Source organism: Chinchilla lanigera, unplaced genomic scaffold, assembly GCF_000276665.1.
Source record: "Chinchilla lanigera isolate Chin_1 unplaced genomic scaffold, ChiLan1.0 scaffold00051, whole genome shotgun sequence".
Lineage (NCBI taxonomy): Eukaryota > Metazoa > Chordata > Mammalia > Rodentia > Chinchillidae > Chinchilla > Chinchilla lanigera.
In genome coordinates, this window is record NW_004955452.1 from 7,750,944 (window position 1) to 7,763,079 (window position 12,136).

General features: G+C 44.2%; 1 protein-coding gene across 5 annotated transcripts in view; it reads left to right on the top strand.

Moving 5' to 3' along the window:
- Gmeb1 (glucocorticoid modulatory element binding protein 1) overlaps positions 1-12,136 on the top strand; it is a 34,716-nt gene that overhangs the window by 18,849 nt on the left and 3,731 nt on the right. For 3 of the 5 annotated variants that reach the window (XM_013519493.1, XM_013519494.1, XM_013519495.1), the window contains exons 6-9: positions 2,020-2,177; positions 4,806-4,937; positions 6,215-6,352; positions 8,156-8,281. In XM_013519493.1, coding sequence (XP_013374947.1) covers positions 2,020-2,177; positions 4,806-4,937; positions 6,215-6,352; positions 8,156-8,281 — 554 coding nt within the window. The remainder of the gene's footprint in view (positions 1-2,019; positions 2,178-4,805; positions 4,938-6,214; positions 6,353-8,155; positions 8,282-12,136) is intronic. The other 2 variants (XM_005394967.2, XM_005394966.2) reach the window with 2 other exon arrangements.

A 12,136-nucleotide genomic window follows, 5' to 3' on the forward strand; every position in this document is an offset into this window, starting at 1 on the left:
TTTAGCTCAGCGGCAAAAGCGCCTGCCTGGCAAGCGCAAGGTCGTGAGTTCGGTTCCCGGTACCGGAGAAAAACCAAAAAAAAAAAAAAAACAAACCAACAACAGCAAAATAAGTCTTTGGTGAAAGCCAGCCGACATTGTAACAGTTTACTGTAATTAAAATACTATGTCTTTGGGGCTGGGGATTTAGCTCAGCCGCACAGCGCCTGCCTGGCAAGTGCAAGGTCGTGAGTTTGATTCCCGGTACTGGGGGTCGGAATACTATATCTTTGTGCTCATGGCCTATGATAACAATGCTTTGTGGATATAGGTATAAGGATATTTTCTAGAGAAGGTTTAGTATAATCAACATTATTCCCTACTTCTAGGAGAATAGTTATCAGTTTATTTATTTTATATAATTTTTATTTCTTTTTATTTTTTGTGGTTATAGGAATCAAACCCAGGACCTTGAATATGGTAGCCAAGTGTTCTACTACCAAGCTGTACCCCTAACTCCTAATTTTTCTTTTCTCTTTTTTTTTTTTTTTGTATAAGGAATTGAACTCAGGACCTTGTGCTTGCCAGGCAGGCATTTGTGCCACTGAGCTATATGCCCGGCCCTTTTTTTTGTTTTTTGAGACAGGACCTTAAACTGTTCAGGTGGCCTTGAGCTCACTATGTAGTCTAGGCTGGCTTTGAACTCACCATCCTACTGCCTCAGCCTCCCATGTACTGACATAATGGGTGTGTGCCACCATTTCCTGCTCTTCTTTTTTAAATGAAAGAATTCTACTGTGATTTGTGCCTATAATTCTAGCTGCTTAGGAGACCGAGACTTAGGAACTTGGTGAAACCTTGTTTTAAAATAAAAACCAAGCCAGGCGTGGTGGCGCACACCTGTGATTCCAGCACTGGGAAGGCTGAGGCAGGAGGATTGTTGCGAGTTCGAGGCCAGCCTGGGCTACAAAGTGAGCTCAAGGCCAGCCTTAACTACATAGCGAGACCCTGTCTCAAAAACACAAATAACTACCTACCTACCTACCTAACTAAATAAATAAATAAATAGATAGATAAAAACCAAAAGGGGCTGGAGATGTAGTTTGGGATGGGAGCACTTGCCTGGCCCTGGATTCAATACCCAGTACTGCGGAGTGGAGGGGTATCACAGTTTATCACAGCATTGCATTCTTAAGTGTGGCAACAGATCTTGCTGATTTAGGAACTAATGCATCAGAATCTCATCACAAAATTCTAATTTCCATTGAGGAAATTTCTCAGTTATGCTGAGATATGAGCTCATATTTTCTCTTTCAGGTTTGGTTTCAGTGACATGCTATAACTATTGTTATTATTACTGTTATTATTATTTTGTTTATTTGAGGCAGGGTCTTGCTATGTGATTCAGGCTGGCCTTGAACTTGCCATGTAGGCCAGGCTGGTTGTGAATTTGAACTCCTGCCTTAGCCTCCTGAGTGCTGGGATCACAGGGCGCGGGCCACCACATCCAGAATCCTGTGACATTCTTAGTGTCTACCTGAAGCCTAGGGATAACAGCAAGTTGCCGGGGATACAGCTCAGTGGCACAGCGCCTCCCTGGCAAGTGCAGGGTCCTGAGTTTGATTCCTAGTACCAAAAACAAAACAAAACAAACCCAACAAGTGGAAGAGAGTACTCACAACAAGTAAACACAGAAGAAAAGGGAGGCTCTGATAAATGTGGGCAGGGCCAATGAAAAATTGATGGTCCCAATCAGAAGTGCTGCAACCTACTGACTTCTAATACCATTAGATCTCACCACGCCTGTATTCCCAGCACGCTGGAGGCTGAGGCAGGAGGATTGTTGTGAGTTCGAGACCAACCTGGACTACAAAGTGAGCTCAAGGCCAGCCTGAGCTGCATAGTGAGACCTTGTCTCAAAAAGACAAAAAAAAATTATAGAATAGATCTCACCAATCTCTCGAGCAATCTCTGTGATGTGGTCCCAGTTTTCACTCAAGGAAGTACAGGCTGATTGGTACTTCTTGTCTCATTTTACAGGAAAATGATGGACTCCGGACAGATTGATTTTTACCAACATGACAAAGTGTGCTCCAATACCTGCAGAAGCACCAAATTTGATCTTCTGATCAGCAGCGCAAGGGCGCCAGTGCCGGGACAGCAGACAAGTGTGGTGCAGACACCCACTTCGGCCGATGGTAGGGGGTAGGAAACCACCTGAAAACCCGCTGTGCTTCTGAGCAGCACTTTCCCCTCCTTTCTCTCTGGTGTTTCTTAATTTCACTTCTCATGAGCTTTGATGTGCTTTGGAAGGTATGGTAATTTTGGGTAGGAGTCTGTGCTTTGGAAACAGATTCCCCCCACCTTCTTCATAAGTAATTCTTGTTGGACGGATCTTCTTCCTTGTATTTTGCGAGGTTGTTTTGATTTGTTTTGTTTCCTTTTGTTTTGTGGTGCTTAGGATGTTTTTGACAACACATGGGGCTGGGGATATAGCTCAGTGGCATAAGCGCCTGCCTGGAAAGTGTAAGGTCCTGGGTTTGATTCCCAATACCAAAAAAAAAAAAAGACAACACATGATAAGCATTAAAAAGATGTTCCATATTTATAATGCATACACAGTGATCCCACTTGGACGCCACTTCGCATATTAAGGTTGAAATTAGACTGTTTTAGAAATCTTTTGCTCTAGGGGCCAGGGATATAGGTCAGCAGCGCAAGTGCCTGCCTGGCAAGCTCCAGGTCCTGAGTTCGATTCCTGGTACCCAAAAAGAAAAAATGTTACTAAAAATCCTTGGCTCCATTGTGCTCAAGATGGGAAGGTGGATTAGACTGACAACTGGTTTTATCTGCTGGAGTGTGGTGTATGAGAGCCCGTGTACCGTTGCCGGGGCTGGACGATGGAGATGCTGCTGTCAGGATCAGGGAGCTCTGCCTGTGTGGGTCCAGATTGCCCAACTGAGGCTTCCTCACAGATAAGCAGGATGGGCACCCACTTAATTTCAGGCTTGTTGAGCTGGAGTCAAGGGCTCCTCCTCACCATCATGAAGGAAGGATGTAACTGTGTGAGAGATTATACTAAAAGATTCAGTCCGTCCAGCTGAAGCCATACCACAGCTGGATAAAGTGCATCTCAAATAGCAAGCCCTGATGGTACACGCCTGCAGTCCCAGCACTCTGGAGCTTGAGGCAGGAAGATTGAGTGTTCCATACCAGTCTGAATTACATAGTGAGAGATTGTCTCCAACCAAAAAAGGTGTATCAAATAGTTATAAAACTTAAAATATATCCAGAGGAGAGTCACATGAATGCTCAAGGATCTACGAGGTTAGGGAATTACTGTGCTTAAAAAATGACCTTCTACTTAGTGCCTTAGTGAGAGCCTTTCTCAAAATAAAAACGGGCTGGGAATGTAGCTCGGTGTGAAAGCCCTTGGATCACTCCCCAGTTATTCCCTCTTGCACACACAAAACTTTCATTTTGGCCAGCTCTAACGTTTTCTGAATAACACTTTCGTTCAGGAAATTTAAAATTTCTAGCAGTTTGGATACTTGATTCTTTCACTTGAAAAGTGAAAAATGCTTTGAAATAATTCACTTCATTTTTCTTTGGCTAAAACTGCTTTACTTGATTATTAATTATTAATAATAATTAATATTATTTCTTCATTAGATGATTGATATCTTCAAGTGCTTAGAGTCTGCATTATCTGTATGCTGTCTGGATCAATTTGATTTTTCCCAATTCTTTTTGTTTTAAATCTTCATAGACAATAGCAGAGGTTTTTGTTTTTTCTCTGTGAACCTGTTATTCATGGATCTCTTACCTAACTCTTTCCGTCTCTGTTTCTCACTTTCTCTTTAGTGGCTGATAAATAAGGCATAGCAGCTTCATATATTTTATTTTATTTATTTATTTATTTTTTTGTTTTTGGCTTTTTGAGACAAGGTGTCACTATGCAGTTCAGGTTAGTGTTGAGCTCACTTTGTGGCCCAGGCTGGGCTCGAACTCACAACAATTCTCCTGCCTCAGCCTCCTGAGTGCTCCCGGGCCACCACGCCCGGCTTCATATATTTTAGAGGTTTTTTTGTTTTGTTTTGTCTTTTTGAGACAGTGTCTCTCTTTGTAGTTCACACTGGCTTGAGTTCACTTTTAGGCCAAGCTGGTCTCAAACTCATGAAATCTTCCTGAGATTACAGGGGTGTGCCACCATGCCTGGCATATTTTAGGTTTTTAGTATTGAATGTATATAGAGCAGGGCTTCTGGCAAAGCACCGTCCACCTGCATTAGTTCCTGTCCTCTTCCTCAGGAGGCCAGGGTGGGCAGCCCTGCAACCATGCCTACCTTTGCGCTCTTTCAAAAGCATCTGCTCAGGAAGCAGATTGCCCTGTTACATTTACCTTTCTTTCCTTTTCTTTTTTTTTTTTGGTCTCTTTTGAGATAGGGTCTCACTATGCAGTTCAGGCTGGCCTTGAGCTCACTTTGTAGCCCTGCTGGTCTCGCACTCACAACAATCCTCCTGCCTCAGCCTCCTGAGTGCTGGGATTACAGGGCTGTGCCACCACACCTGGCTATGTTTACCTTTCTAGTCAAAGTAAGAAGAAAGCGTTTTCTTTTCAAAGGCAGGTTTTTCAGTTTGGGTTTTTTTTTTTTAGAAAATCTAATATTCACCCCTCTTCCCTATGATTATAGTTTTTAAAATAGGGGCCGTAGGCAAGAGGTGAGTGTGTTAGAATTACAAGGCCTCCATGGGGGTGTGAGATAGAGGACGGTGATGACTCTGGCATCCAACTCACTGGCTCTGCATCCAACGGACTCCCCTTAGGTGGCATCACACAGATCGCCATCTCCGAAGAGAGCATGGAGGAGGCGGGGCTGGAGTGGAACTCAGCGCTCACTGCTGCCGTCACCATGGCCACCGAGGAGGGTGTGAAGAAAGACTCGGAGGAAATTTCAGGTACCTTCCCCTGCAGCTCAGCTCTCTGGCAGACTTTTTCTGCCCCTCATCATCCTTATGATCACAGAGAAAGAAGAGCTGTTAATTGCTTTTGCTGGCTTTTCTCATGCATATGGATACTAATTATAGCTACAAACCTTTTTTTTTCTTTTTCTTTTTTTTTTTTTTTGTCTGTTTGAGACAGGGTCTCGCTATGCAGTTCAGGCTGGCCTTGAGCGCACTTTGTAGCCCAGGCTGGTCTCGAACTCACAATGATCCTCCTGCCTCAGCCTCGTGAGTGCTGGGATTACAGGCGTGCACCACCATGCCTGGCCAAACATTTTATTTTAATCCATGTAACCACCGTGCTCAGTCACATTTTACCCGGGAAGAAACAGGGATTCAGAAAGGCTCACCAGCTGCCTCCTGGACACCCCACCATTGCGTGTCGGAACTGAATTCAGCTATGTAACTCTGTGGTCCGTGCCTTTTCTCCTATCAAAATGCCCCTGACTTTGGCACATTTCTCTTTTTTTGGCACAAACCAGGCTTCAAGATGTTAGAAGGAAAAGTAGGTAGCAAGTGGCATAGAGTCTGATAATCAGTGACCTTCTTAAAGGAGAGCAGAAGAGGTTCATGTCATCTTCTGCTTACTAATTAACCTAAGGGTCTGGGGGTATAGCTGAGCAGCACAACGCCTGCCTGGCAAGCACGAGGTCATGCGTTCGATTCCTGGTACCCCCACCAAGAAATTAATCTAATAAACATTTACCATGCCCTGTTTTTTAGTTGGCTGTGTTGCTAGAAGCTAGGTATGTAGCCACTACCTGCAGGGAGCTTATAGCCCTATCCAAATATTTTTTTCTGAAGGGTGAGTATATCTTAATTAACATTTACCTGACTGTCTTTATTATCTAACTTTTATAATACTAAATATTTTATAATTCAAGTTAAATTTGAATTTAATCAAATAATATTTAACCTTTAATGCTTGTTTAAGGTCTCACTGAATATCCTTAGCAGAGGAGCATGTCTGTTTTTATAGCCAGAGCCATAACAAATTGAGGGCATGACAAACTGGGCAGTCCCCCGAGTCCCTGAAGGTGTGAGAGGGCCAGCTTCTTAGGTACCACCTCAGGGAGGCAGTTTGTGTCCCCAAAGTTGCTTTCCTTTGTCTAGAACTGGCCCAACAAGGAATCTTCCTGAATTGAAGTACTTTTGATTTAACACTGTAGAGTTGTGCCTCGGTCTGTCCTTAGCATCCTTCGCTCACCTCTGTCTTACCCCTCTTGTGCTAGAAGACACTTTGATGTTCTGGAAAGGAATAGCTGACGTAGGGCTGATGGAAGAAGTTGTCTGCAACATCCAGAAGGAAATAGAGGAGCTGCTCAGGGGAGTTCAGCAGCGGCTCCTCCAGGCTCCCTTCCAGGTCACAGGTATGTGTGCTGATGCTGAGCACAGTGCTCATTTACTGAGGACTCGTAAAGGTAGGCAGGTCCTGTTAGCCTCACAACACTGATACGGATATTATTATCTCCACTGTACAGAGAGGAAAACCAAGGCTCGTAAAAGTTAAGTCACCTGTTCCACATTCATAAGTGCATTATTTTGTTTTGTTTTTGAAACAGGGTCTCATTATGTAATTCAGGCTTGCCTTGAACTGGTGGCAGTTCTCTTGCCTCAGCCTCCCAAGTGCTGGGATTATAGGCGTGTGCCCCCATACCCAGCTGTGTTTTTGGTTTGGTTTGATTTGGTTTTGAGATAGGGTCTCACTATGCAGTTCAGGCTGGCTTGGAACTCACTATGTAGCCCAGGCTGGCCTCGAACTCACAGTGCTCATCCCAGCCTCCCAGGTGCTGGCATCATAGGCATGCGCCACCACACATAGCTCTGCCTGGGTAATTCAGCAAGACTCTGTCTCAAAAAATAAAAAGTGATGGAGATGTAACTCAGTGTGAAGTCTTTAGGCTTAATTCCCTGTAGTGCAAAAACAAAAAAGAAAGGAAAAAGAAAAAAATCACTCTAGTTGCTGGGCAGAGAGCTATGGGACAAGAGTGAAAATAAAAGACCCACTGGAAAATTTAAAAAGATTAGTACAAGCAAGAAGTGATGTGGTAGCTGGATGTGGTGGTGCACACCTGTAATCCCAGCACTCGGGAGGCTGAGGCAGGAGGATTGTTGTGAGTTCGAGACCAGCCTGGGCTACAAAGTGAGCTCAAGGACAGCCTGAACTGCATAGCAAGAGCCTGTCTCAAAAAACAAACAAAAAAGAAATGATGCAGCATGGATACGAGTAGATAATGGTAGACCTGGAAAATGATCAGAGTGGGGGTGGTTTTCTTTCTGTTCTTTTTTGAAATGGGATCTCACTAAGCTAACTAGGCTGGCCTAGAACTTGCAGTCCTCCTCCTTCAGCTTCCCATGTGGCTAAGACTTCAGGTAGGTGGCACTGAATCCGCCTGGGGGATGTATTTTGAATACGGAACTGACAAATCTTGTTGATGGGCTGGATGTGGGGTGAAAGAAAAAGGCACACAGGATAATTCTTAACTTTTTGACGTGAGCTGAGTGGTGATGACATGTATTTATTATTTTCCTTTCTGTTTTGGAGTTCTGGGGACTGAATAGGGCCTGATGTACGGTGATGATGATGGTGCCATTTACTGAGATGGAAACCACGAGAGAAGGGACAGGATTAGAGAGTAAATTATAAGTAGATTTTTTTTTAAGGTTTCTTTGAGACACGATCTCACTATGTAGTTCAGGCTGACCTTGAACTCACTGTGTAGCCCAGGCTGCCCTCACATTTGCAGCGATACTCCTGCCTCAGCCTCCCAAGTGCTGGGTTAACAGGCATGAACACCACACCTGGCTTTGAGACAGTATTTATTTATTTATTTTAAAGGCAGGGCGTAGAGGCAAGTGCAGGTAGTCCCAGCACTCTGGGAAACTGATCCGGGAGGATTGCTGAGTTTGAGGCCAGCCGGGGCTACGTAGTGAGTTGAAGACTAGCCAGGAATACTTAGTAAGATCCTGTTGCAAAAAAAAAAAAAGGCTGAGTTGTAGCTTCCTTGTGTGCATGCGCATGCACACACACACACACACACACACACACACACACACACAGAGGCAATGAGGAGAGTCCCGTAATTTCTGGGTGTTTCATGTGTGTAAGCAGCATCGCAGGGAGCTGGGGGGACATTTCTGTTCGAATGTCAAGGCGTGTGTTTTGTTTTAAGTAGATGCGGCTGTCCTCAACAACGTAGCGCACACATTTGGCCTGATGGACACGGTCAAGAAGGTTTTGGACAACAGAAGGAACCAAGTAGAGCAGGGAGAGGAGCAGTTTCTCTGTGCTCTGACAGGTGTGTGACCCACCTTCCCTCCGCACGTGCCCTCATTTCCATGCGTCCTCCCGTTTTCCTGTTGGCTTTGATTGGGACTTTTTCAAAATTCCCGTAGAATCAGGTTTTTCATTTTGAAAGAAAAATAGCCCCAGGTGAGATGGAGTGGTGGGAAGCAAAGGAGGCACAAAACAAAAAGAAAGCCAGTGATGATTCTTTTATTTGAGACAGGATCTCACTATGCAGTTCAGGCTGGCCTTGTGCTCACTTTGTAGCTGAGGTTGGTCTTGAACTCACAATGATCCTCCTGCCTCAGCCTCCTGAGTGCTGGGATTACAGGCGTGCGTCACCACGGCCGGCTCTCCAGTGATGATTCTCCTTCATTTCTTTTGGGGGTTTAAGGCATTTGCTAGATTGCTCCATTAATCCAGCCATGTTGGTGGTAGAAGACACAATGTAGTAATTGTCTAACATTGTTGATACTGGTTCTTTTGGTAGATATAAATTTTGCATCTTCTTAATTATTTGTAGTTATCAAAAATTATGAGGAATTAGCCAGGTGTGGTCGTGCACACGTGTAATCGCAGCACTCGGAAGGCTGAGGCAGGAGGGTCATGGTGAGTTTAAGACCAGCCTGGGCTACATAGTTCAAGGCCAGCCTGAATTACAGAGCAAGACCCTGTCTTAAAAACATAAACTCTGTTTTAGAAATATAAGATTGAAACCTAGAGTGGTGCATGCCTATAATCCCGACACTCTGGGGGACTAAGGTAGGAGGATCACAAGTTTGAGCCCAGCCTGGGTAACTTAGTGACTTAGTAAGGTACTGTCACAAAATAAAAATTTAAAAAAGGCTATACCTTAATGTGAAGGGCCTGGGCTCAATCTCTAGTGTCCTCCCCCAGAAACATCCAAACAAACAACCCCACAAAAGTATGCTTTGTTGTAGCAGGAAAAAAAAAAAAACAGCAATAGCAGCTTTGGGTAGAGAAAGATGCCAAACAAGCCAGAGATATGGATATGTGGATTATGAGGTTTTGAATATTGTAGTCAGTCACAGACCCAAAAGGGACGAAAAATCAATAGATAAAAGGGCAGTTTATGTTGTTTTAAACTTATCTTTGCCAGGCATGGTGGCGCACGCTTGTAATCACAACACTCAGGAGGCTGTGGCAGGAGGATCATTGCAAGTTCAAGGCCAGCCTGGGCTATAAAGTGAGCTCAAGGCCAGCCTGAACTGCATACTGAGACCCTGTCTCAAAAAGACCAAAAAAAAAAAAAAAAAAACCCTTATCTTTATATTCAGTTTATATTTTAAACTCAGTTTACTGAGCTTGCTCAGTGCCTTGAGAGCGCTAGGATGGGCGCTTTCCCTGTGGACCCTGTGGAGGCCCTCAGGAGAAATGGTTTACCTGAGGCCATGTCACACTGGGTAGAGAAACTTTTTTATTTTCTTTTTTTTGTTTTTTTGAGACAGGGTCTTGATATGCAGTTCAGGCTGACTTTGAATTCACTATGTAACTGAGACTGGCCTCAAACTCACGGAGATCCTCCTGCCTCAGCCTCTCAAGTGCTAGGATTTTTTTTTTTTTTCTGTTTGAGACAGGGTCTTGCTGTGTAGTCCAGGTTGGACTTGAACTTGCAATGTAGCCCAGACTGGCCTCAAACTCACTGTGATCCACCTGCCTCAACCTCCCGAGTGCTGGGGTTATAGGCATGTGCCACCACATCCACCCAGCAGAAAAAACCTTAGCAAATCTTTGTCTGGTGCTTTCTGTGATGTTAGAACTTTAAACCACCAGAAGAATGGTTTTTGTTAGAAATGGAGCTTCTATTCTAGTAGTTCTTGTTGAATTTCTTTCTTTCTGTCTACCCGCTCCCCTTTCCCTCCCTGTCTGCCTTCCTTCCTTTCTTTCTTGTACTGATCATTAAGACCAGGGCTTTTATTCTGAGCTCTATCTCCAGCCCTTTATTTTATTTTATTTTTTATTTTGAGGCAGGATCTTGCTTAGTTGCCCAGGATGGGCTCAAACTTCGGATCCACCTGCCTCAGCCTCCCAGACTGTTAGGATTATAGGCGTGTACCACCACAGCCAACTTTATTCTATTTTATTTTATTTTAGTTTTTATTTTATTTTATTTTTATTTATTCATTTATTTTGAGGTGAGGTATTTCTGTGTTGCCCTGACTGGCTTTGAACTCCTGGCCTCAACTTTTCCTCCTGCCTCTGCCTCCTGAGTAACTGGCACTGTAGGTGTGTGCCACTGCACTGAGCTTATATTTTTAGTTTTAATTATGATATAACATGAACCCCTGCCGGGCATAGTGGCACATACCTGTAATCCCAGCACTGGGGAGGCTGAAGCAGGAGGATCGCTGTGAGTTCGAGGCCAGCCTGGGCTACAAAGTGAGCTCAAGGCCAGCCTGAACTGCATAGCAAGACCCTGTCTCAAAAAAAAGAGAAAAATAACAAAAACAAACAAACAAACAAAAAAAACCCCGTGAGGTTCAGTGGTAATTTTTTATGAATTTTTGTGACCTATAATCAAATTCCTGAGAAGATTGTGCCAATTTGTTCTTTTTTTCTTTTGTACTCGGAATCGAACTCAGAATCTTGCGCTTGCCAGGCAGGCACAGTGCCACTGACCATATCCCCAGCCCTGATTATGCCAGTTTGTGTCACCAGTTTGAGCATATCAATAATGGTCTTTTTTTTTTTTTTTTGGTCATTATTATTTTTGATTCCTTTGTTTTTTGTTTTTGTTTCTTGCGCTTTACTGAGGATTGAACCCAGGGGCTGAGTACCACTGTGTTACATCCCTAGCTCTTTTTACTTTTTATTTTGAGACGACGTCTTGTTAAGTTGATAAGTTGCCCAGGCCGGACTCAAACTTGTGACCCTCCTACCTCAGCCTCCAAGTGCTGAGGTTACAGGCATGTGCTACCATGCCTGGCTTCAAGTGCACATTTCTTTGATTACCTTTGAAGATGGAAAAAAAAATTCAATTCTCCCTTTTATTCAGGAGGCTGAAGTAGGAGGATCACAAGTTCAAGGCTGCCTGAGCAACTTAGCAAGACCCTGTCTGGAAATAAAAAGGGCTAGGGATGTAGTTGTGTGAAGGCCCTGGGTTCAATCCTCTATTCCACCAAACCAAACGAAACCAAACTCACAATACTGCAAAGATGTACAGGAACAGTTAGATGGAAGCATTATATAGGGCAAGGTTAGAAGAAAAGCGGCGGGGGGCCAGGGATATAGCTCAGTGGCACAAGCGCTTGCTGCGAGGTCTTGAGTTCGATTCCCGCTACCAAAAAAAAAAAAAAAAAAAGCAGCATGGCGCTCTGCTGCGCTTTCGGGATGTACACGCTCCAGGAACCTCCATGCCTTCAACATCTGGAAGCTCACAGCCCCTTCCTGTTTATGGAGGCTTTCTTATGCAGGCATGCCGATCACCTCATCACCTCATCGGTGCAACTTGCCTGGGTGCAACTTGCCAGGCAGGCGCTCTGCTGCTAAGCTGTAGCTCAGCCCTCAGTAACTGTCTGTAGATGGCTCTGGGCTAATGGGGGAGTGACAGTGTAGCTTACCAGCAAAGGAGCTTTGCATGCAGTGCAGCCAAGCTTGTTTTCCCCAGTGGTCCTTGTAGCTCCAGGACAAACTGTGCAGACAGCCTTCTCTTGCCTCCTTGCCCTCTCCCTCCTTTTCTTTCTCTTTTCTGGTCTTTTCCTTTTCCTTTCCTTTCCTTTCCTTTCCTTTTTCCTTTTTCCTTTTTCCTTTTTCCTTTTTCCTTTCCTTTTTCCTTTCCTTTTTCCTTTCCTTTTTCCTTTCCTTTTTCCTTTCCTTTTTCCTTTCCTTTTTCCTTTCCTTTTTCCTT